This window comes from Microtus oregoni, unplaced genomic scaffold (genome assembly GCF_018167655.1).
Source record: "Microtus oregoni isolate MIOR12 unplaced genomic scaffold, Mior012 000035F_ref0000213, whole genome shotgun sequence".
In the NCBI taxonomy this organism is placed as follows: Eukaryota; Metazoa; Chordata; class Mammalia; order Rodentia; family Cricetidae; genus Microtus; species Microtus oregoni.
Genome location: NW_024543094.1, coordinates 5,996,137 through 6,018,116, shown reverse-complemented (window position 1 = coordinate 6,018,116; position 21,980 = coordinate 5,996,137). Strand labels below are relative to the sequence as shown.

General features: G+C 42.2%; 1 protein-coding gene across 8 annotated transcripts in view; it reads right to left on the bottom strand.

The window, feature by feature from the left end:
- Positions 1-21,980, bottom strand: part of Ryr2 (ryanodine receptor 2) — a 570,252-nt gene that overhangs the window by 319,878 nt on the left and 228,394 nt on the right. For all 8 annotated transcript variants that reach the window (XM_041630688.1, XM_041630687.1, XM_041630690.1 and 5 more), the window contains 5 exons: positions 20,421-20,495; positions 18,279-18,357; positions 15,031-15,143; positions 4,334-4,433; positions 3,231-3,327 (listed from right to left, as the gene is read on the bottom strand). In XM_041630688.1, the coding sequence (XP_041486622.1) occupies positions 3,231-3,327; positions 4,334-4,433; positions 15,031-15,143; positions 18,279-18,357; positions 20,421-20,495 (464 nt within the window). The remainder of the gene's footprint in view (positions 1-3,230; positions 3,328-4,333; positions 4,434-15,030; positions 15,144-18,278; positions 18,358-20,420; positions 20,496-21,980) is intronic.

Sequence of the window (21,980 nt, the reverse complement as noted above, 5' to 3'; positions counted from 1 at the left end):
GAACTCAGTGATATCCCTCTTTCTCGTGGGTTCCCCAGACATAAGTTCTTCTCACCTCTAATCCAAGTGTCTTTTGCCTCTCACAGCTATGAGGATCCCATCCCAGCCCCACAAGCCCAGCTCAGGTGATGGAGGAAGATCATTGGTTAAGTAATAAAGAGACTGCTTGGCCTCATAGGTTAAAACATAGGTGGGAGGAGTAAACAGAACAGAATGCTGGGAGGAAGAGGAAGTGAGTTCAGACTCGACAGCTCTCCTCTCAGGGGCAGACGCCTCAGAGAGAGGCCATGCTCCCCTTTCCCGGGCAGACGCACATGATGAAGCAAGCCACCAGGTCAGACATGCTGAATCTTTCCCGGTAAGACCGGTGCTACACAGATTATTAGAGATGGGTTGATCGGGATATCAGAATTCGCCAGTAAGGGCTAGAGATAATGGGCCAAGCAGTGTTTAAATGAATACAATTTGTGTGTTGTTATTTCAGGGCATAAGCTAGCCAGGCGGCCGGGGTGCTGGGGATGCAGCCCCGCTGCTCTTATTTCAACACTCAGGAAGCACAGGAGAAGAGCTGAGCCATGAGCTTGGGGCTGACAGAAAAACAAGTGCAGCAGATGCATCCAGCTTCTAGTCTTTCCATAATCTCTCTGCATCGCTTAGGGAAAAACTGTTTGGATAGAACAGACTTCCATCACTCATGTTCACTCTTATGCTTCACTTTCTGTTTGGAAATAATTCCCCAAGTCAACTGCTTTTTGATGTGCTCCTCAGCATTCTAGGACCCTCTTGGTATTCCTAAGACACTGAAAGCAACAGGTACTGGATACATTTTTGGCCACAGTAATACCTGGCTCAGGCCACCTATATGCTTCAGAGGGAAAAGTCACTTGCCACCAAACCCGATGACCTGTGTTTGATCCTTGGGACCCATACAGAAAAAAAAAATGGCTCACACGTGTTGTCCTCTGACCTCTACATGTACAGTGTGGCTCGCATGTGCACACACACACACACACACACACACACCACACCACAATAAATAAGTGCAATTAAACAAACAAGTGAAATATCTGGTGAGAGCACCTTAAAAGCACAAAGCTTAATTTGGTGCATGGTTTCAGGGGCTATAGTCTGCCATGGGGGTAATGGCACAATGGCAGGAGCAGCTGGTGGTGTCTAGAGCTTGCTCACATCTGAGTGGACCAGGGAGCACTGCATGGACAGAAAGTGTGGCGGGCATAAAAATCTCAATGCCTGCCCCTAACAGCCCCTCCCTCCAGCTAGGCACTGATGCAGGAGAATAGGACACTGGAAGAGGAAATGTCAGAGACTAACATACAGAAGATGGCAGCTGAAAGACCAGCAGTCTTTAGTCTAGCTGAGCTTCGATCAGACAAAAGAGCATGCTCCGAAAAGCTGTCTGCATTCTATGCCCTTGGGACAGGCAGCTACTAAGATGATGACCCACAAAAGGTCACTGTATACAATGGCTCACCCGTTTCTGCCTCCTTGGAACCAAGCCACTGGTAAGACATGACGCTCCTTAGGCCCCCATGTCTCTTTCCCTTAATGTGCCATCTCCTTTCTTCTAATTAACCAGGCCTCTTTGTACAATTCTTTGTAAAACACCTGGAAACTTCAGCACCTACCCTCCAGACTCAGATCCACATCAACAATATCCCATACTTCCCTAAAATCATTCACACGGATACACACCGACGGACACACACATGTGCATGCGCGCACACACCACCTAGAAACCCCAACACCTACCTCCAGCCTCCAATCCACATCAATGATACCCCTACCTCTCTAAGATCACTCACACAGACACAGACACACACACACAAGCACACACATCAGAATAGCACCACTGGGGACTGAGTGACTAAACACTGGAACCTTGGAGGAGGGGGTTCACAGTCACAGGTGACACAGCACTTGTAGTTGATGGAACTTCCCTACAAGCTGTGCTCCACTCTTGACCTTAAACCAAGTTACCCATGAGAACAGACTCCCAGTGAGTCTTTCTGAGCCACTGAAGTAATGGCTGATTTTCTAAAGACTCGTATCCTTTTACTAAATGAGACTGATAGCGTCTATTGAACAAGTTACCCAAATACCCAGGAGAAGAGCCTACTCAGAGATTTAAAAACACGTAACAAATCACCCAGCTACTTCTCCTCTAATGTGTGACCTCTTCAACTTACTGCACCTGTTAATTAATTCAGTTCACGAGGCAAACCACGAGCAGCTGGAGCACGCTAAACAGTGGCACATTTTCATCACACCCAATACTTCTCCCGTACCTGAAGACAGTTTTAACTTTGTCTCTGTGAAATTTGAGAAAAAGTGGTCAACTTTACCACTTTTTTAATAAATGGGAAAAGACAGAAAGGAATCCTGAGAATTCTGAGACTGGGTGTGAGATTAAACCTTCCAGAAATGCCATTCAAAAATAATGGACAATTATGGTAGTTAAATACTTTAACTTTGCCAGGCAGTGGTGGCACATGCCTTTAATGCCAGTACTCGGAAGACAGAGGCAGGAGGATCTCTGAGAGTTCGAGCCCAGCCTGGTCTATTCCAGGACAGGCACCAAAGCTACACAGAGAAACCCTGTCTTGAAAAAATAAATAAATAAATAAATAAATAAATAAATACTTTATGTATTCTCTCCTCCCACTCCATGCTTTTGTGTTTTCAGTAGATGGAGATGTTCAATGCTTCTTCTGGTATTTAAGAAACTAGAGAAAGCCTTCTTAGGAAGCCATGAAGTGGAAGGCTTCAGTAGAAAGTGTGTGTTATCTGCCTTTGGAGATGCTAATGCTTGCAACAGACCTGCTTATGCCTAGTTAAGAAAACTTCTGACAAAGCAACACAACACAATGTGTCAGTCTGTGGGAAACATTTTTTTTTTCTGTCAAACACAGTCAGTCCAACAAGGGCCAGTATTTCCTTAACCTCCCCCTTCCCCTTCATGCCAATTAGCCAATTGTGAAGTCAAGCTCCCACCAATGGGATAAGACATAGTGACAATCTACTCCAGTGATGACAGACAGAGGACATTCTGCCCAGCATGCTAGCTAGCAGGTCTGGGCTCAGATGCACCATTTCTGCACAAGGAAAACGCCTTGCAAGTTTGTTTGTGTGCTCCTCTGTACAAAACCAAGATTATTCTTTCCCCAACAAATACATCAAAGCCAGTGCAATATGCCGGCTTGAGTACCAACCTCCGCTGTTCTTCACCATGTTCTCCTGAAGGGACAGTGAGACACTCATCCATGTGTCCATGTAGCAGCCGGAGAACATCGCCACCAATAAGATACCCTGCATGGATTAAAAGTCATTTGTGTTCAGAAGGCCTGGCAGATGCTGATGTCCAGACAGAGCATTTGATACAATCATTTACTACACTGATAGAGAAACAATGGACTAGTAAATGATCTTGGACCTGTGACCAAATCACCAAGTTGAATGGCACCAGAGGGTGTGGCCCCAACCCCATAAACATCGCCATTTAATACACAAAATGTGGAGCTCTGGAGACCATTCAGTCAGTAAGTAAATCCCCGGGAATCACTGGCTGGCCAGTCTTGATTAATCAGTATGATCTAAGCCATCAAAAAGACTCAATCAAAAACTAAATAAAGTGAATGAACATGAGCATTTGCACCTGCACACCCACATGCATGCAAACACACATACACAAACACACACATACACACTTACATATGACAAAAAGTAAACAAGACCCAACCCTCGTGACCACACATACCCATACATACACAAACACACACACATATGACAAAAAGTAAACAATACCTAACCCTCATGACTACATGTACCGACACATACACATATACACAAGTGCACACACACACACACACACACATTTACAAACAAACAAGTACTGGCTCTGATTTGAAGCTACAAGACTGAGAACCACTATAATCAAGGCAGCTATCCCCTTGGGAAACCCTGCTGCATAAACATCACTGTGATCCAGCTACAGCGACGATGATGACATTAGACTAACTGACCAGTACCATGAGGTTTCCCAAGTGGGATAAACAGTCCTTAGAGAGCTAGCACATGAAATCACAGAAACCAGCCAAAGTTGACAACACCATGAAAACAAGAGACGATGAAGTCTGGCACAGGCTTCACTTTTAAACAGCAACTTGGGCAAGATACTAAAATGTCACGTTTCTGCATGATGGACTATCAGGACATGAAAGGTCTCTAATTAGCCATCAGCTCATTATCACGATTCCAAAGATACGCATCAACTCTGTATCAAGGACAAATCTTTTAATTAGAGTGGATCGCTTACCTTGGGCTGCTTCACTTCCGGAGCTGATGGGGGCCACGCTCCAGAGGGTCTGCTGGAAGGCAGCATCCACATGCCAGCTGCTGTTGCCATAGGACAAGTGCTGCAACAAGAGGCAAGAAGAGGCATTGCGGTAAGCCCAGCACAGAAATCTCTGGCAGCTGACAGTAACACTGCTGATTTGCAAACAGCCAAGAGGAGCATACACTTCAGTCTGTTCTTCAAAGATTATAACACTAGACAGCATGGTAGCACATCCCTGGAATCTCAACACTCAGAGAACTGAGGCCAAGGATCCCAAGTTCAAGGCCAGTCTGGACAACATACCAAGACTCTGACTCAAAGATAAAAAAACCTAAACAAGATAATTAAAGCCTGAGTAAGAAAAGAAATAATAGAAGTTACAATCTGTTCTTGTCCCCTTTCTGTTGCTGGAACACTCTAACCAAAAACAACTTAGGAGAGGAAAGGGTTTATTTGGCTTACAATTCCAGGTCACAGTGGGAGAAGCAGGAATCACGGAAGATGTTGCTTCCTGGCTCATTCCCCAAGACCCATGCGTGGCTAACTTTGTTATACAGTCTAGGATCACCTGACCAGGGAATGGTGCTGCCCACAGTGGCCAGCCCCTCCTACTTCAATTCCAAATAAAGGCAATCCCCTAGATATGCGTATAGGCAATCAGTTCAGGGCAACCTCTCAAATGAGACTCCATTCTCAGGTGAGTCTAGGCTGAGTCAAGATGACAGGTAAAGTTAACTAGAACACAATGTAACTTTAGATACTTTCCAGCTTCATCTGTAGAGTTACTGACTTGAAACAGTAATCAGAAAACACACATGAATAACAAATACACTGAGAAAACTTATTTGTAAGGAAGAAACTTTATCTTTAGGTTGTTGGTAAACAAAATACTATTATAGTGGGAACTTGAAATCATCATTCACTTTTATACAAAGGATTCTCTGATAGTTTATTGGCAACCCATTATGTAGATAAAACCCTTCCACGACTGTTAGCTGCAATTTGATGCCAGAGTCAATAGGTGGTGATGCCAATCCTCAGCAACAATTTCACTCTTTCTTTTAAGAAGAAACCACTGGATAAAGAAAATACAGCTCACATAAACAATATAACTTTATTCTTCCATAATGAAGAATTGCATTACGGTATCTGAAGGATAGTGGATCATTATGTAGGAGAAATAAGGAAGGCTGGATAACAAATATTTCATGTTTTCTCAAAAGGCAAAAAATATAGATTGGAAAACAATATGTATCCGTGCATACATATGTGTGTACATATATGGCTATGAAAAGGAGAAAGATCTAGAGGGGATAGAGATAAATGAACAAGAGAGCAAAAGAATATGTGTTTCATGAAAGCAGAAGCGAAGGGTGGTAGAGTGGAGGAGAGCAGGAATTGGGGGCATACCCTAACAGAAGGATAGCTAACTATAAAGTATCTATATCTATGTGTGAAAGAAAATCTCATTGAAATCCATTTCTTGGTATGCTAACCAAAAAAGCAATTAAAATAAAAAATGTTTGACACTGCAAAATATACATATTAACCACATCAGTAATTATACCAATCAACAGATTGCAAAGTTTCCCAGGTGACCAAGTTTAGCAATTCTTTCTTCCTCTCTCTCAAATTCCAGCTCTTACTTTGTTTTCATGTAACCTCTTAGTCACCTTAGGGTCATCATTCCTATGTTCAGGCCCTGCCTGAGACTCCTTTACTGACTCAGTTTTCTTTCTTCTGATGTGAAAATGCTTTTAGTGTTCACAGATAAAAATCCTCTCCTATTCGCTCCATAAATAAGAACAGCGTGTTTTCTGTGATGATAGCATACAACAAATTCTTTGATTCATTCCTTTCTCCCTTTCATGCCGCCTGAGAGAGGTTCACAGAGGTGTCTCTCACCATCCAGAGTGCTACTCAACACATGAGGAGAAGATGCCTGTCAGACTTTTGAAATCCAAACAGCACTAACTTTCGTCAACCATTATTATCCATTTCTTTTTGTGTAAGGGTCAGTGTGTCTGTCTGCACGCACACGTCGGTGCCCGTGAGCACGGTGGGCAGCTGATGTTGGGCATCTTGTTCAGTTACTTCTCCATGTTAGGTTTTTGAAACAATCATCTCTTGTTGACTCTAGTCCTCACCCATTTAACTAGACTGGCCAGCCAGGGAGCACCAGGGATCATCCTACCTCCACCTCCAGCTCTGGAATTGTGGGTACATGCCACTGTACCTGACTCTTAATGTAGTTGCTGAAGATTGTTACTCAGGTCCTCTTGCTTGCAAGGCAAACAGTTCATTCACTGAGCCACCTCCTAGCCCTCAGTACACATTAAAAAAAATCTGAGTTATTTCTATGTCAGTGACTTGTGAAACAGAATTGTACCTATGTTGGTGTATATACACAGCAAATGGAGTTTACCAAGTCTTCAGAAAATAATTCACAATAATAATGCTTATATTTTATTTTGGTTTTAAACCAAGCGAAAGTTCATACACATTCATGACAGATAGCCATATGTTAATTCATCATGGATTCGTTCCTGCATTGTCGGAAACATTGCTCTGAGTTTTATCAGAGTAAACTTCTGGCCCCGAGGGCACTTGTAATCTTGTAGGGGGAGATAAGTGAGCAACAAAATGCCACACATTGATATATTATTTTAATGTGTAAGGTACGAACTGCTTCAGGAACTACCAAAAGGGAGTATTTCCAACCAAACAACTGGAAGAGGCTTCATCTGGAGGAGACACATTGATTCCATGGGGGGGAGGGGGATGGGAGTTCCGACGGTAAAGGCTTTGAGAGAAGTCGAGAGATCACATGGCCTAGACTTCTTATTTGAGATACATTGTTTCCAAATAAGTAGACACATACTTCATATTTATATATGTTTAATATGTCAATGGTTTAGTTATAAATGTTTTAAGGCTAATAAAAGTTTTTATGAGTCAGTTTAGATTTTACACTTTAATATATCAGACTACTTGCCATGGTTGTAGGCTAGGCCCCTATAGCTGCCTAAAAACTCTGATAAAGGGAAAATATGGCCAAGAGATTACCAGAATCAAAGGTGAGAGTCATGGGGACATAGAGTACAGTATACAGTCCTCTCTTTGAAGCTTCAGGGAGAGGGGAGTGAAGGACGGACCTGCAGACAAAGGCTGCTGCCAGATCAAGGAGCTCCCTCCCACGTCAGGCAGACAGGACCCACTACAGCAGAAAAAAAAAAAAGCAGCGAGTGTGTGGAGGAACCGAAATGGGATCTGTAAACTACACCTGTGTACAAAGATGAATCACATACATTGGAGACATACAAACATGGGAACATGCTGGTCTGTTAGGAAGAGTCCTAGCTCTGTCCCTACGAGCATACTGCAGCAGAGAGAATTGTCTAAATGAAACTTACTCTTCAAAAGGGAATCATCTCAGGATGCATTATCTCTAGAATTGTCTACTTAATTTTGCTGCTTAAACAGCAAAACAGCTCCCTTTTCCATCTTCCTCTCGGAGAGGCAGCTTCGCTTCTGCCTCTCTCCCCACTTCTCTGTTTCCCCCCTTCTCTGTCTCTTTCTCCTCTTCTCTCTCTTTCTCTCTCTCCCTCTCTCTCTGTCCCCCCTTCACCCTTCCTCCTCCATAACCCCCTGAATAAACATTCAACCTCAAAAAAAAAAAAAACCAGCAAAACAGAAATCTGAGTAGGAACAACATCAAGCCAGGGCCATTGTTATAAAGTATGCAGAAGGCAGCAACAGTCTAATCACTGAAACCAAGAGGAGTTGTCCTTAAAGAAAAGACAGACGACAACAGAGGCTGAAAGGAAAGTCAGCCTCAGGCTCAACCATGTGTAAGATGGCAGTGTCAGCCATAGGAAAGTCATGTGTCCGGACTCAGGGCTCCTGGCAATCAGGTCTCACTCACCTTTAACCTAATGTTAATTACTTCAACCTTTATTATCTGGGGTGTGTGTGTGTGTATACCGCATGCATGCCTGGTCCCACAGAGGTCTGAAAAGGGTATTAAATTCCCTGGAATTGGAGTTACAGATGGCTGGGGACCATCATGTTGGTGCTAAGAATCAAACCTGGGACTCCTGCAAGAGCAATAGTGGTCCAAACCCTCGGTCATCTCTCCAGCCCGTGACTTTTCACACGTGTGTTCTGTTGAATGGAATTCGTGTCCTCATGCTTACCTGGCAAGCCATTACCCATCGCTCATCTCTCCAGCCCATGGATTTCAGCTTTTAAAATACACAAGAATCATTTGAGCAATTAAAAAAGAGGAAGAGGAGGAGGAAAAGGAGGAGGAGGAGGAAGAGAAGAAGAAGGAGGAGGAGGAGGAGGAGGAGGAGGAGGAGGAGGAGGAGGAGGAAAAGAAGTGTAGTTTCCAATTTAGGAGCAGTAGAGCAGGACCCATCAAAATTGCTAAGCCCCAAACTATGTTGGGGGAATGAGATATTATATGACAGAGACCTAAATGACCCATAGCTTTCCCTGGGGATCTCAAACCAAACGCCACAGAGCTATAGTCTGACCTTTTAATTTCCTTTCTAATCCCATGGATTTATTTGAAGCATTCTAAGGGCTGGTTGTGACAGCAGGTCCCAGTGTTTTATCACATTGCCAGGAGGTTCTGTCATCCCAACATTTTTCTAAGATTCTCTGAATCCAGCCCTTGTCTGATGCAGTTTTTCATTCGTTTATTAAATGTCTTATTAAATGTCAGGCACTTGGGCCCTTGTGATACAGAGTTCCAAATAAATTAACATCCAGGGACAAGAAACATGAGTAAACAAGCCATCTTACCCTTCGGGCTACAGCTTTTTCTTTGGAAAAAAAAATAAGAAAAGATAAATAGTGAACAAAGATATGAATGCTTTTTTAAATGTAATATTCGATGGCTCCCTCCACCATCTGGTCCACAGGGAGGATAAAATTGAATCGGGGGTACTGATGGCTCAGTGGCAGAGCATGTGTTTAGGATAGCCCCCAAATTGAACTGGATGACATAATAAATCACTCATAAATATTACTGACCCCTGCCTTCTGTTGATATATTTATGCAGCTTTAGGAAATTCAATAACTTGCCATGCAATCAAAACATCTTTGTATTTCTTATTTAAAAACCCTAACTAAGGCCCACAGAGACAGTTCAGTAGGTGAGTAAAGGCTCATAGTGCCAACCTAAAGACATGAATTTGGTTCCTTTTGGTACCATCAGCATCTTTTTTTTCTAACTCTCTGAAAACAACATGTGTTAGTTACTTGTTTGCCACTAATAAAATATGGAACTAAGGAGGGAGGGAGGGAGGAAGGGAGGGAGGGAGAGAGAGAGAAAGGAGGGGGGAGGGAGAGAACGAACGAACTCAGAAGGCAACGTTGTTTGCCATCAAAACTGCTGACCTGAGTTCAATCCTTAGGACCCACATGGTGGAAGGACAGAACCAACTTGTGAAAGGTGTCTTCTGATTTCTGTGTGTATGCATGACAAAGGCACAGAACCTGGGTCCCCTGAAAGAGGACCATGAGTTCTTAACCACTGAGCTATCTATCCAGACCCCTGGTTTATTTTTCATCAGTGATTGGATCATGGTTTTATGGATCATAAGATCTTTGTATGTCTATCACATACAATTAACAGAAAACTAACACTTAAAGAGTAAAAAGGCAAATCACAGATGGGAAACTTTGGTGAAGACCAGAGAGATTCTACAACTGACACATTAAAAATGAAGTTTCATGTGACTGATCCTATTTTATTCCATTTGAAGTAGATCCTAGGTCAGTAACACCGCTTGTCCTGCTTTCAGGAGGGTTAGTTCTTTCTCTTACACATAAGCTCCTTTGGAAAAGCCTCTTTAGAAGACAAATCATCCAATAGGAGCACAGAAAAATCCTCTGGATATTCCTAAAAAGATCAGGATGCCATTTCAAATGAGAACAGCAAACATAAGAAGCATGAGTAGTTTGCAACCATTCTTACAGCCTAGACCCTTATTCCTTGACTCGTGTCCAACTGGTAAGGCTGACAGGCTGAGGGTTCCTGACCACAGCACCCTCTTCTGTCTAGGAGGCGCCTTTGCAGATGGGAGGGAGGAAAATCAGCTGGCCATCAATTCACCACAGCAAGGGCTTCAAGCCCCATTAGTGTTCCAAAGTCGGATTAACCTTAATTGAGCTCAGAAGTGAAAGAAAAATAGCTCGGCAGTCATAGACCCGATAAGAAAAAGTCAAAGGCTGGGAGTTTTTTCAACAGTCTCTTTAACCAATGTGTTCTGAGACAAAAGATTTAATTCATTTTTAATCATGTCAGCATCTCAGAAGGACAGACCTTGCTTTCACTTAATAGATCTTTATTTAAGACTCTCTATAAATAGTCCTCTTCTGGCCAAGTTTTTCTTCCTCGAGCTAAATACCAGCCAACTTCTTTAACCATCGTGCAAAGGTACAAACCTCCCAAGCAAACAATGGCAGCCACTTACTACACAAGGGCTGATGACCTTGCTTAGATTTCAGCATTTGATTCTCTGAATGCCCGCATCAGCCGCATTATTCATAATTCCCATACTGAAGATGAAGAAACTGAGGACTCCAGAAACTACACATGGGGCCTAGAGATGTGGCTCAGCTAACAGAGTGCTTGTCTAGAATAGACAAGACCTTGAGCACGAATGCCAGCACCACACACACTGAGCACAGTGTCACATGTCTGTAATCCTAGCTAACACTTGGAAGGTGGAGACACGAGGATCAGTCAGGCCTGGGCCATTTAAAGTCCATTCACTACTTTGCTTCTTTATTACCATTTGTTTTCTAAAAGCCTTTGCACTGAGTCCACCAGATGCACCCCTGAACCCATCACCACAGTACTCGACCCATTACTAGTCAATCACAGAAGAAATGAGAGTCAGTAATGAGTGGTCCTTAGAGCAAAGGGGACAGCTGACAGCATCAGCATCCTTCACCTGTCCTGTAAGACTGACAGTTCCTTAACTGTTGGGAGGAAACCTTTAGGTGGTGGAGCCTAGAGGGAGATGGTTGGGTGATTGGGCTGATTGGTGATAGGAAGATGAGGATCCTTAATTCCCTCTAGCCATGTCTCCACTTCCATGAAGTGAGGAGCCTCGCTCTACCGTGTCTCCCCGGACACCATGCTCTGCCTCACCACTGGTCTTCCCTTCTTTTAAGTTGCCTGTCTCAGATATCTGTCACACTGGCAGAAAGCTGGCTTAACATAGTTTGGTTCCAACACTACTTCTCCAAGGACAGAAACAAGAGCGTGTTCTTGGGTTTCCTTCTTTCTATATAAGCGGGAGTCTGTGGATCTGAATAATAAAAGCACTGACCTCATTAGCACATGAGCGTGGAATCCCAGCACTGCGGCTTGTTGCTCTGCTTACCTCTTCTTAAAGGATTACCCAGAACCGGGTGTGGGAGCTAATGCCCTAACACTGAGGAGGCTGAGGCAGAAAAAAGATCACTATGAGTTTAAGGCCATCTTGGGCTACACAACAAGTGCAAGGCCAGCCTGGGCTACAGCTTAAGATCAGGTCTCAAAATCACATTCACACACATATCTATTTGTTTATATTTATATAATTTTATATATAACATAAAGATATACTTATTATATAAGTATATTTATATATTTTGTTTTATCTCTAATATAATCTTATATCTAATATAAATTATTTATATATTATATCCATAGCATATTTTCTGTAATATATATTTGTAAAGGGTACTCGGGAAAATGAAGTTAAGTACTTGAGCAAAATGAAGCTTGGAAACCAGTAGTAAATTTTAATGAAGCGAGTTTATTTCTTCCAAAGTTAGTAGGTCATGAACCGCGTGTGTCATTGTTTTGTCATTTATTCCAGAAGTCTTTGATCACTCAATGCCTTACACGGTAAGGTCTGGATGGGTGTTCCCACTAGCATCAACCTTACTTTACAAACAGCAAAATCTGGAGGTAAGGGAGCTGGTTCCAGAACTGGACAGGTTAACAACCATAGAAGGGACATTAGAAGCCTAGTTCTTTGAAATTCTGAATATTTCATTCCTCAGATTCATAATGAAACTACCCTATCAAATCAGCCTCTACTACACAGTACAAAGTCCAAGCTAGAAAACTGGTGTAGGAGGGTCTTCTGTGTATGTGTTACTTTCATTGGTTAAATAAAGAAGCTGCCTTGGCCTTTTGATAGGCCAGCCCTTAGGTGGGTGGAGTAGACAGAACAGAATTCTGGGAGGAAGAAGGCAGTGTGGCAGACACCATTGCTCTCCTCTCCAAGATGGATGCTGGTTAGACTCATGCCAGTAAGCCACAGTCAAGTGGCAATACACATTAATAGAAATAGGTTAACTAGATGTGAGAGTCAGCCAATATGAGGCTAAAAATAATGGGCCAGGCAGTGTATAAATGAATACAATTTGTGTGCTGTTATTTCGGGCATTAGCTAGCCGGGCGGTGGGAATGCAGCCCGCTCCTCATTCTTACAGAAAACCACAGCAGACAGGAACTATCAGGTCCAAACCAAATGGACATTTGTTTGGAGTATTGCACTGAAGGGGGCATGAGCTGTTTCTCTTGCTATTGGCTTCTAAGCACAGCTAAACTTGAAATGCACATCTTCTGATTAGCATACATCACCCTCATGGCACAGCCCTGGCACACATCAGTGGTTTGATAATGGGTATTTTAATAAGTTGCACAGCTGCATGACACAAGTCACAGGGACAATGTCCGAGACAAAAGTGGAAGATCACTCCAGGCCTCCCACAGCTGCGTAGGAGCAGACACACCAAACAGCACAATTTCTTCTCTTCATGACATGGCCCTGCTGAGCTATTCCCCTGTCTATAGCACCACCACTTTGTATACAGGAAGTCGGGCAAGGCTCTTCTTCCTAGGAACACTTGAGAATAAACTGAATGTGTGGCACATTGAAAATGACTTTACTATCAAGCCCACCCTATTACAGTCTTGGGTGTATGTGTGTGCACGTGCCTGTAGGTGTGCATGCAAATGTATGTATACGTGTGTGATGTGCATGTAGAAGCCAAAAGTCAACCTCAGGAGTCACTCTTCAAGTGCCATTCACTTTGTTCTTGAGAGAGGGTCACACTGACCTGAAGCTTACTAAGTAGATTAGGCTGGCTGGCCAGCAAGCACCAAGAGCCATAATTGAGACAAGTGTACTACCATGCCCTGCTTTTGTTTGGGCTCTGAAATATGAACTCATGTCCTCGTGATTGCACACAAGTATCTGATGGGCTGACCTGTTTCCCTAGCTTCTATTTCCATGTTTAGAGAGCAGTAGGGCACCCTCAAACCTCTTTGATATGTGGGATACTTATGTAGATATTCACAAAAAACAGAAATATCTTTTCTGTTTCTCCTAGTTGACCTAAGCTGTCAATCTGACACAGCTCAGAGTCGTCCAAGGAATCCTAACTGGAATTTACCTTGATTCATTGATAAACCTGTGATGTGTCTGTGAGGCATGATTGATAATTGGGATGGGCGAACCCAGCCCTCTGCAGGCAGTACCAGCCCTAGGCCAGTGGGCCTGGGATGTATAAGAAAGCTACCTTCACATGAGCCAGTGGGAGGAAGCCAGTAAGCATTTTTCCTTCATGGTTTATGCTTCAAGTTCTTGCCTTGACTTCCCCCAATAACAGACTGTAACCTATAAGATGAAATAAACCTTTTCATCCTCAAGTTGCTTTGGCTATGGTGTTGATAACGGCAATAGAAAAGCAAGCTAGAACAATGTCTAATTAGTTGTTCAATCTTTAAAGAGTGGACTGGATTGTAGCTCAGTAGTAGAGAACTTGACTAGCATAAACAAGGGCTGGGTTGAAGACCCAATACTGCAAAAAAGAAAGATAATATTTAGCTGAGTATGGTGGTGAAGACCTACCATGCCAGCACTGGAGGGTGAGGTAAAAGGGTGATGAGTTCAAGGGCTAGCCTGGACTACATAGTGAGACCTGCTCTCAAAACAAACAGACAAACAAACAAAAACAAATAAAATTACAAAACAACAAAGAATATTGTATACTTGTTCCTTCTACCATTTCATGGATTTCATTTTTCTGTGAACTTCTATACAACATTACTCTTTAGATTAGGAAAACTACAACCTATTTAAAAACTTACTAAACCCATGATTGCCTCAACACAAAAATCAAAAAATACATTCAATGACTAAGTCACTTCTTCATTTCCTACGCTCAGTCCCTACCGTTTGAATCCAGGCAGTGCTCATGACAGACAAGCTGCTACTTAAAAGTGTCTCTCACACAGTCAATTACTTTCATAAGTATCAAAATATGGAATGAGCACCCAATTGACACATCCTTTATATGAGGCACAAATTAAAGACTACGGAATCTGAAACTCCTGATTACACTCCTTTTACATGCTATTAATAAAAGACTCCAAGAACAGGCACCATCAGCCTCATGAATATGCATATCAAGGTCTGGAGGGAAGCCTGCTCAACAGACCCAAGGAGCCACCCTCCCCTGCAGGCCACCAAGGTCTCCTTCTCAGGAGCCATACCCCTAGCTGTGTCTGTTCATGAGCACACTTCCTCAGAAGCATCATTTTATGGGCCCATCTCTCAGCATGGCCTCAAGTCCTCAGTCTTGTTCCCATACTTACCAAGTACCTTTCAGAGGACACACTGACCAAGATGAGGTCATCTCCAACCCGCACCTTTTCTCCTTCTGATCTCTGCTTAGAGGCAGGATGTATGGTCCACCAGCAAGCCTCCCCTGGGAGCAATAGAATTGAAACATGGGGAAGATCCAGTTAACCTAAGATCCATTTCCTCTGCAGGTGACACCACTTTCAGAAATACATGATTTTGTGTAAATTAATCTCTTGGATCCTGAAAAATCAAAAGAACTCAGCCAAATTCACTTAGGGCAGGACAAACTGAAAGACAAACTTACTCCTAATGGGAAATAGGTGTAACAGCTTGGTGTCTTTTCTCCAATAAAAATTGCTGCAAAAGGACATTTTATTTACATGAATTAAAGTAGGCCTAGATGTATCTGTCAATCGAGATGACGTCATTCCTTAAGCAATCTTGCTAACATTACTCTCTAAAAATAAATCTACTTTTTACATGATTTTCATCAAAACGAATTGAAGTGTTCTGTTGGTATAGTTGCATTATAAATGTTCTTTTGTTGATTCAAAAATGACACAAAGGATTGCTATCTTAAAAATTTCATTACTGTGTCTCCTCTGTTCTACTTTATTTCCTTGCAAAATGCATTAGTTCTTATTCATCTAAGAGACTCTCAGTACAGAAAGACGCACTAGAAGAGCTAGGCGTACATTCAAACAAATCCGTCTAAAGCAAGCCAAGTAGAAGCAAAAAGCTCATGTCCACCTGCCTTCTTCATCCCATCACCCATGCCAGAAGCATAAAGGCAGACAGTTCCTGCCGAGTCCCAGGCTCAGGGTCTCTCTGACAACTCCAAGTGTCTTCCGGTGGTACCTGTCATCTACAAGGGCCATTCTCCTCCTGACCAAGCTTTATTATTTTTCTTTTTTAAAGTTTATTTCACTTCCATTTATTTACATCTGCATACCACAAACCATAGCAAAGCTCACAAGCTCTCCCCTTGTGCCATGTAAGACTCTGGGGATCAAATCCAAACTGTCAGGCTTGCTAAGTCATCTTGCCCACTTAGCAAGATACAAAACCCTTTTCTGTAATATTTCTTTTCCTGAACTAACTCCCCGATGCCAGAACATGGGTGGCTTTCCCGGGTCCTGCCACCACACTGTAGCATTCAACAACTAATGTTGTATGAATGAGTAAATTCAGCCGGGATATATCCTCAGAACTCATATAGTCAACACAGAATCTGGGCCTGAGCTGTTCTTACTCCGACCCATCTTAACTGCCCATCACCAGTCAGAGTTCTTCTTTCCCATGCCTGCGATCCACATTTTCTCTCATTCGCCCAGTGACAGGGCATCCACTACTTCTCAGTCATTGCCTTAGTAGCTGAAAATCCATCGACAGTAAAGAAAGAAAAAGATCATCTGCCGTGTTTAATTCTGGGGAAGGCAAACAGAGAACGAAGGATAAAGGCCATGGTTCTTCAATAATTCACAAAGAGTCAAAGCTTGGGAGGAAGCAGGGTAGAATAAAGGCTCGCGGTGTAGGGAAGGACTCTGGGTGGGGGCTGGTGGCTGTTTGTTTCTACCATGAAATTAGCTCAGTATATAAATACATGTCCTGTGTTCAGGTGTGCAAATTAAGATTTGTTTTACTTGAGATTTTTTAAATGTTTTCTAAAATACATTAAGAAAAAAATTGAGAAACTAGAAAAATTCAGAACTGAATTTATATAAGATGAAGTAAAATATCTGAATATTATGTTTATCTTTTTCTTCCAAGGATTATCAAAGTTATCAAAGTTTTAATGTTTTCTAAAATATATTTTAAAAAATGAGAAACTAGAAAAATACAGAACTGAATTTACATAAGATGAAGTAAAATATCTGAATATTATGTTTATCTTTTTCTTGCCAGGAGTATCAAAATTATCAAAAGACACTTGGCTATAAACCTACAGAGAAACCCTGTCTCGAAACCTTCCCCCCAAAAAAATCCATTTACTGGGTTCACTATATATTTTTATCATCATTTCCATTATTTTATGAAAATTTAGTTAATATGAAAAACCATTTTTAATGAATATACAGAACGTAAACACATAGCTCCCATGTGGGTACCATGTACTGTTTTGCTATATAAACCTTACATCAGGATGAAGAACTCTCCTCAAGCATGCATCACTTCTCTGTGTGGAGAAAAGATTTCAGTTCTCTTCCTCTTGCCTGCTGAAGCTTGTAGCATATAAAACTGCTACTAGTAGTTAACTCGCTGCGCTAATTATAGCTCCTAGAAACCTTGGGCATGTGTGTTACATGGGTTCTGCTTGGTTCATGGTGTTAGGGACAGAATCCAGGGCTTTGCACATGCCGGCACTCTACCCCTGAACTACATCTCCTGTGAGCATATTTGTTTTCTCTTAAGAGGTAAAATGCAGTGAGTGGTGGCTGGAGGGATGGTCCCTTCCAGGGAAGAACAACATAATAAACGTTGGTTTCTCTCCTTCCACCCTTTTTCTATTTGACATTGAATTTTATTTTATTTTATCTTATTGACATTTAGAATTGAGCCCATGACTCATCACACGGCAGGCAAGTGCTCTAACCCTGAGTTGCATCCCCAGCTCTGTTACTAAAGTTTCATTCCATAAGTCATGCTGTTCGTTGTAAAAGACAAGATGTTCTAATCGGGGCACGTGAGTTAACGTAGATGCAATGAGAAAGAAGAAGAACACAGATAAACCTTGTGCTCTCACTCTTGGATTTTACGAAAGGCTAAATGTGTTCATATAAACCTTTTTCATTGTTCTCACAACAAGGAAACATGTGTCTGTTTGGACACAGAGCCCTGGAGGCAAAGCAACAAAGAATGTTATTTTCTACTCTTGTGTTTGAGTGTTAACGTTGAGCACACTAGTATCTTATACTTAAGGATGTTTTAAGATGAATGGTTAAAAGTCACACAGTAATACTTTCCAAACTGGTCGGTGATTGTCAACACGCTTCACACAGCCAGTCGATCATGTAGTAGGAACTGATTTTTCCTCTCTCAACCCACAAAAAGAAAGGATATGATATCAAAATTTGATATCTAACCAATCACCTATAGAAAATCAACCAGGAGGAAAAAATACACTCTCTCACTCTATCAAAAATGTCAAAGAGAAAAGCATTTTGTGACTTTATTACAAAAACAGCCACCTCATGTGTGTCTGATCATGTCTAGCCAGCCTCGCTCTGAATAAGGTCCCATGACAGTACAGGGTACTCACCTGTGGTGTCCTCTTGAAGGCCAACATCAAAGGCCAGTTTGTCAGTGGAAGACCGGGAGGTGGAGAGACAGCACAAATACTAAAAATACAAGATCAATCGTCACCACGAAATGTGCACAGTCCTCCTGAGGCTACTGTGATTAATGCAGCAATAGACATGGATGAGCAAGTGTACCTACAGTCCGCTGACTCAGAAGCCTATGGGCATATACCCACACATGGCAGAGCTGAGTCATATGGCCATTCTATTTTTAGCTTTTTGGAAGAGCCTCCACACAGATTTCCAAGGTGGCTACAGAGTTTACACTCTCACAATTGGCCCATAAGGGCTCCTGTCTCCCCAAAGTCCCCTTAGCATTTGCTGTTGTTTTTTCTGATGACAGCCATTCTGACTAGGGTGAGGGGTGATGAGTGGGTGCATGGAAGTAGAAGAGGGACTAGAAGAGGATGGGGGAGGTGTAACGGAGAAGGGGGGACATAAGAGAGAGCAATAGGGTCTGTGACATGAAAGAGGAAAGGGGGACTATTTGGAGAAAAGAAGAGCAGTAAGGGCAGAGGAGGGACGGCAGTGAGTGAGGTGAATGGGAACAAAACATAATAGACATGATATACAGGGGTGCAGGCATAGAGTAATGAAGCCTACTACTTCATATGCCAACTAAATTATTGCAAAATGTGCACGGTCATATCAGACTCCCATTTGGACAAGTAAGTTGTTATTGGTCTATCTCCGATTAGCATTTTTCTAACAATCTTGATTCTGTGAGATATGGAGACATTCCAACATCTGAGGCAAAGCAGCCCTTGCACAGCAGGCCTTCAGAGAGGCAGGACAAAGGAAAGGAGACCTCTGTGCCTCACAAAAGACTGAGGAAATGAGCTCTGTCAGTACAAGGGGACAAGGGATCAGGGACATGTTTGCATGTCTCTTCCCTTCATGTGATATTCATGGTCCTCTGCAAAAGTACAATATGATCAGACATCATCAGAAAGCTATCCCCGAAAGAAACAAGAAAGCTATTCACTTTTATCATCCACTTTTGCTTTCATTAAAAGGACAACAACAAACACCCAGAACGTACTTGGGCATGCGACTCTTTATCTTGCTAAAATGAGGGCAACATGAATATACATATAAATATACACATTTCTCCCAGAGAGCTTTGACTCTCTCGACTGCATTGTCTGCTTCCTCCCTCTTTAGATTATCTTAAGTATATCTATTCTCAGATATAAAGTTTAGATCGTTTTTCATGCCAACATCCCCACCTCCAACTTCAAACACCTTGTTAAGTGACAGCAGAATGAGGACACTAAGATGGATGTGGCATGTGCTTAAAATACCGGACCATCTGCACGAGACAAGGGCTCTGCCAGCAAGAAGGGACTCCATCAAAGAGAATCCAGAAACAAGAGTGGGAACTAAGCAAGGCTGGGTCTCCCTGAAGACCTGGGTGCTTAAGGCCATCACTCCAGCGGTCCTGTGTGGACCATGGCACATCTGGCTACATGGTGTTCACAGGTGTGTGAAGGGAGATGAAGGAATGGGCTGGATGGGCAGGGCACAGCAGGTGAAAGGCAAGATCCTAGGGCTGTGGGACCAAACTGATCTGGAGACTCATTGCGCACCTTGACTACAAAGCACTCCCTCTCAAGATGACAGACAACAGGTTCTGAGGATATCCATAGGTAGTATTTTATCTTAGTCTTCAGAAATGTAATTTGAGATTTACTTGATTTTTATGTTTTATAATATATATATATATATATATATGCATATGAGTCCACAAAAGTATGTCACATCCCTTGGATCTGGGTATCTAATGCATTTATAAACTAAGAATTAAAACAAAATTAGAAACGGGAAATAACATTTGAGTTTTATACTTGCATCTTTTAAAAATTTATCTAAGTACTAAAAGTCTATCAAAGGCATTGAAAATAGGAGCATAACTGTTATGTATAAATCTAACCTTCATCTTATGAATGAGAAAACTAAACAGAGTACAAGGATATTAACGAATGTATCTATTCAAACTCATTGCTATCATTACTGAAATGATACCCTCAACATTCTAAACTGTTTATCTGCCCCTGGACCAGCATGGTCACACGAGAGATGAAATCAAGATGTCCACTCACCATACCACTGTAGGAATGCCGTAGCAATATGGCGTGTCCATAGAGGAGTGTGCGGTGACCTCCACCTTGAGCAGTCTATGGAAAGGACAGAAGAAGGTAGAGAAGAGGAGAATCATGAATGAGCAAAGAACTAAGTCAATTGTCTTTTCTTCACAGGAAAGTTCACAGCAAGAGAAGATGAAACCAAAGCACTGGGAAAACAAATCCCCCTGGAACCAGTTCTTAACCACAAATGAAGCTGTAAGGAAATACCTGCCATGGAGCAAGCATCCCATCATCTCACACAGCTCTGGAAAGATAACTGGGTTTTGGTGAATAATTATTACAACTTTAACCATTTACAGTCTACACAGCTACTGCCTGTGTTTCAATTATACGCAGCCTCTGTTGGATAGACTACCCTGTTACCTTTGTATCCAGAGACCCACTAAGTACCCAGCACACAGTAAGCACACAGTAAGCATCAGTTTGACAAATAAGTCTTTGCAAAACCCCAAATTGGCCACACCATCTCCGGGGTATAAGCTTCTCATTCTTCCTAGTTGCTCATAGGCATAAGTCAAATCCCTTTCATGATCGGAGAACTCACTAATCACAAAATCTTGGCCTCTGATGTGTTCCCATTGAGCCACTGTCCCAAGGATCATAGTTGGAGATGGACAAATACAGGAGACCTTCAATCTCAATCCTCTCTGGTGCCAGTCCTCTATTCTAAACATATTTACTAACTGCTGAGTGGTGGTGGTGCACACCTTTAATCCCAGCACTCGGAAGACAGAGGCAGGCAGATCTCTATGTTAGCTTCTCCCCTGACCCTCTGCAGCTCTCAGCTATACCTATACACTGGCCTTATCACTTTGCAAGCAAAAACAGCTTCTTCTTAAGCATTCTGAGAACCCAGCGAGTGACATTGGCTCATGTTTAGCTCTAAGAAAAGGTACGTGGACAGTAATCAGTCAAGAAACATTTGTTAAGTGAAAACCTGAATTGGGTTAAAGCATTTCAGTCTATGGAAGTGGGTGTGTATGTACACAAAGGCATACATCTATATGTGTACAAAGGAATACATCTACTGTGATGTAGGTATGCAAACAAACACACCTACCTATTGTGTAGGTGTGCAAAGGCATACATCTAACGTGTGGTGTATGTGTACAAATGCATATACCATACATTCCCCATACATTAAAACGCTTAAGAAAGAAGAAGGGGTAGGGTAAAGAAATTCTGTATTTGGGTGACCATCCTCCCTTAATGAAATTTAATTTAATTTAAGAGCATTCATGATTTAATGAAAGGTAAAATTTGACTTTTAAAAATATCTGTGAAAATGGTTTTCCAAGTTCTATGGATGGGGGACTGTTCTCATTCCATAGAGATGACTGACAGGTTTAATATTACGGAATAATATAAAATAAATCTGTAAGAGATAAGTGGATAAAAATGTCCCAACTTTCAAATGAAACCTGATACTCCTGAATGTCATCTAAAAAAAATCCTCATGCAAAGTTCACAAGTCACTGGAAGACAAATTTAGCATCATTGGCCACGTGTGGACCT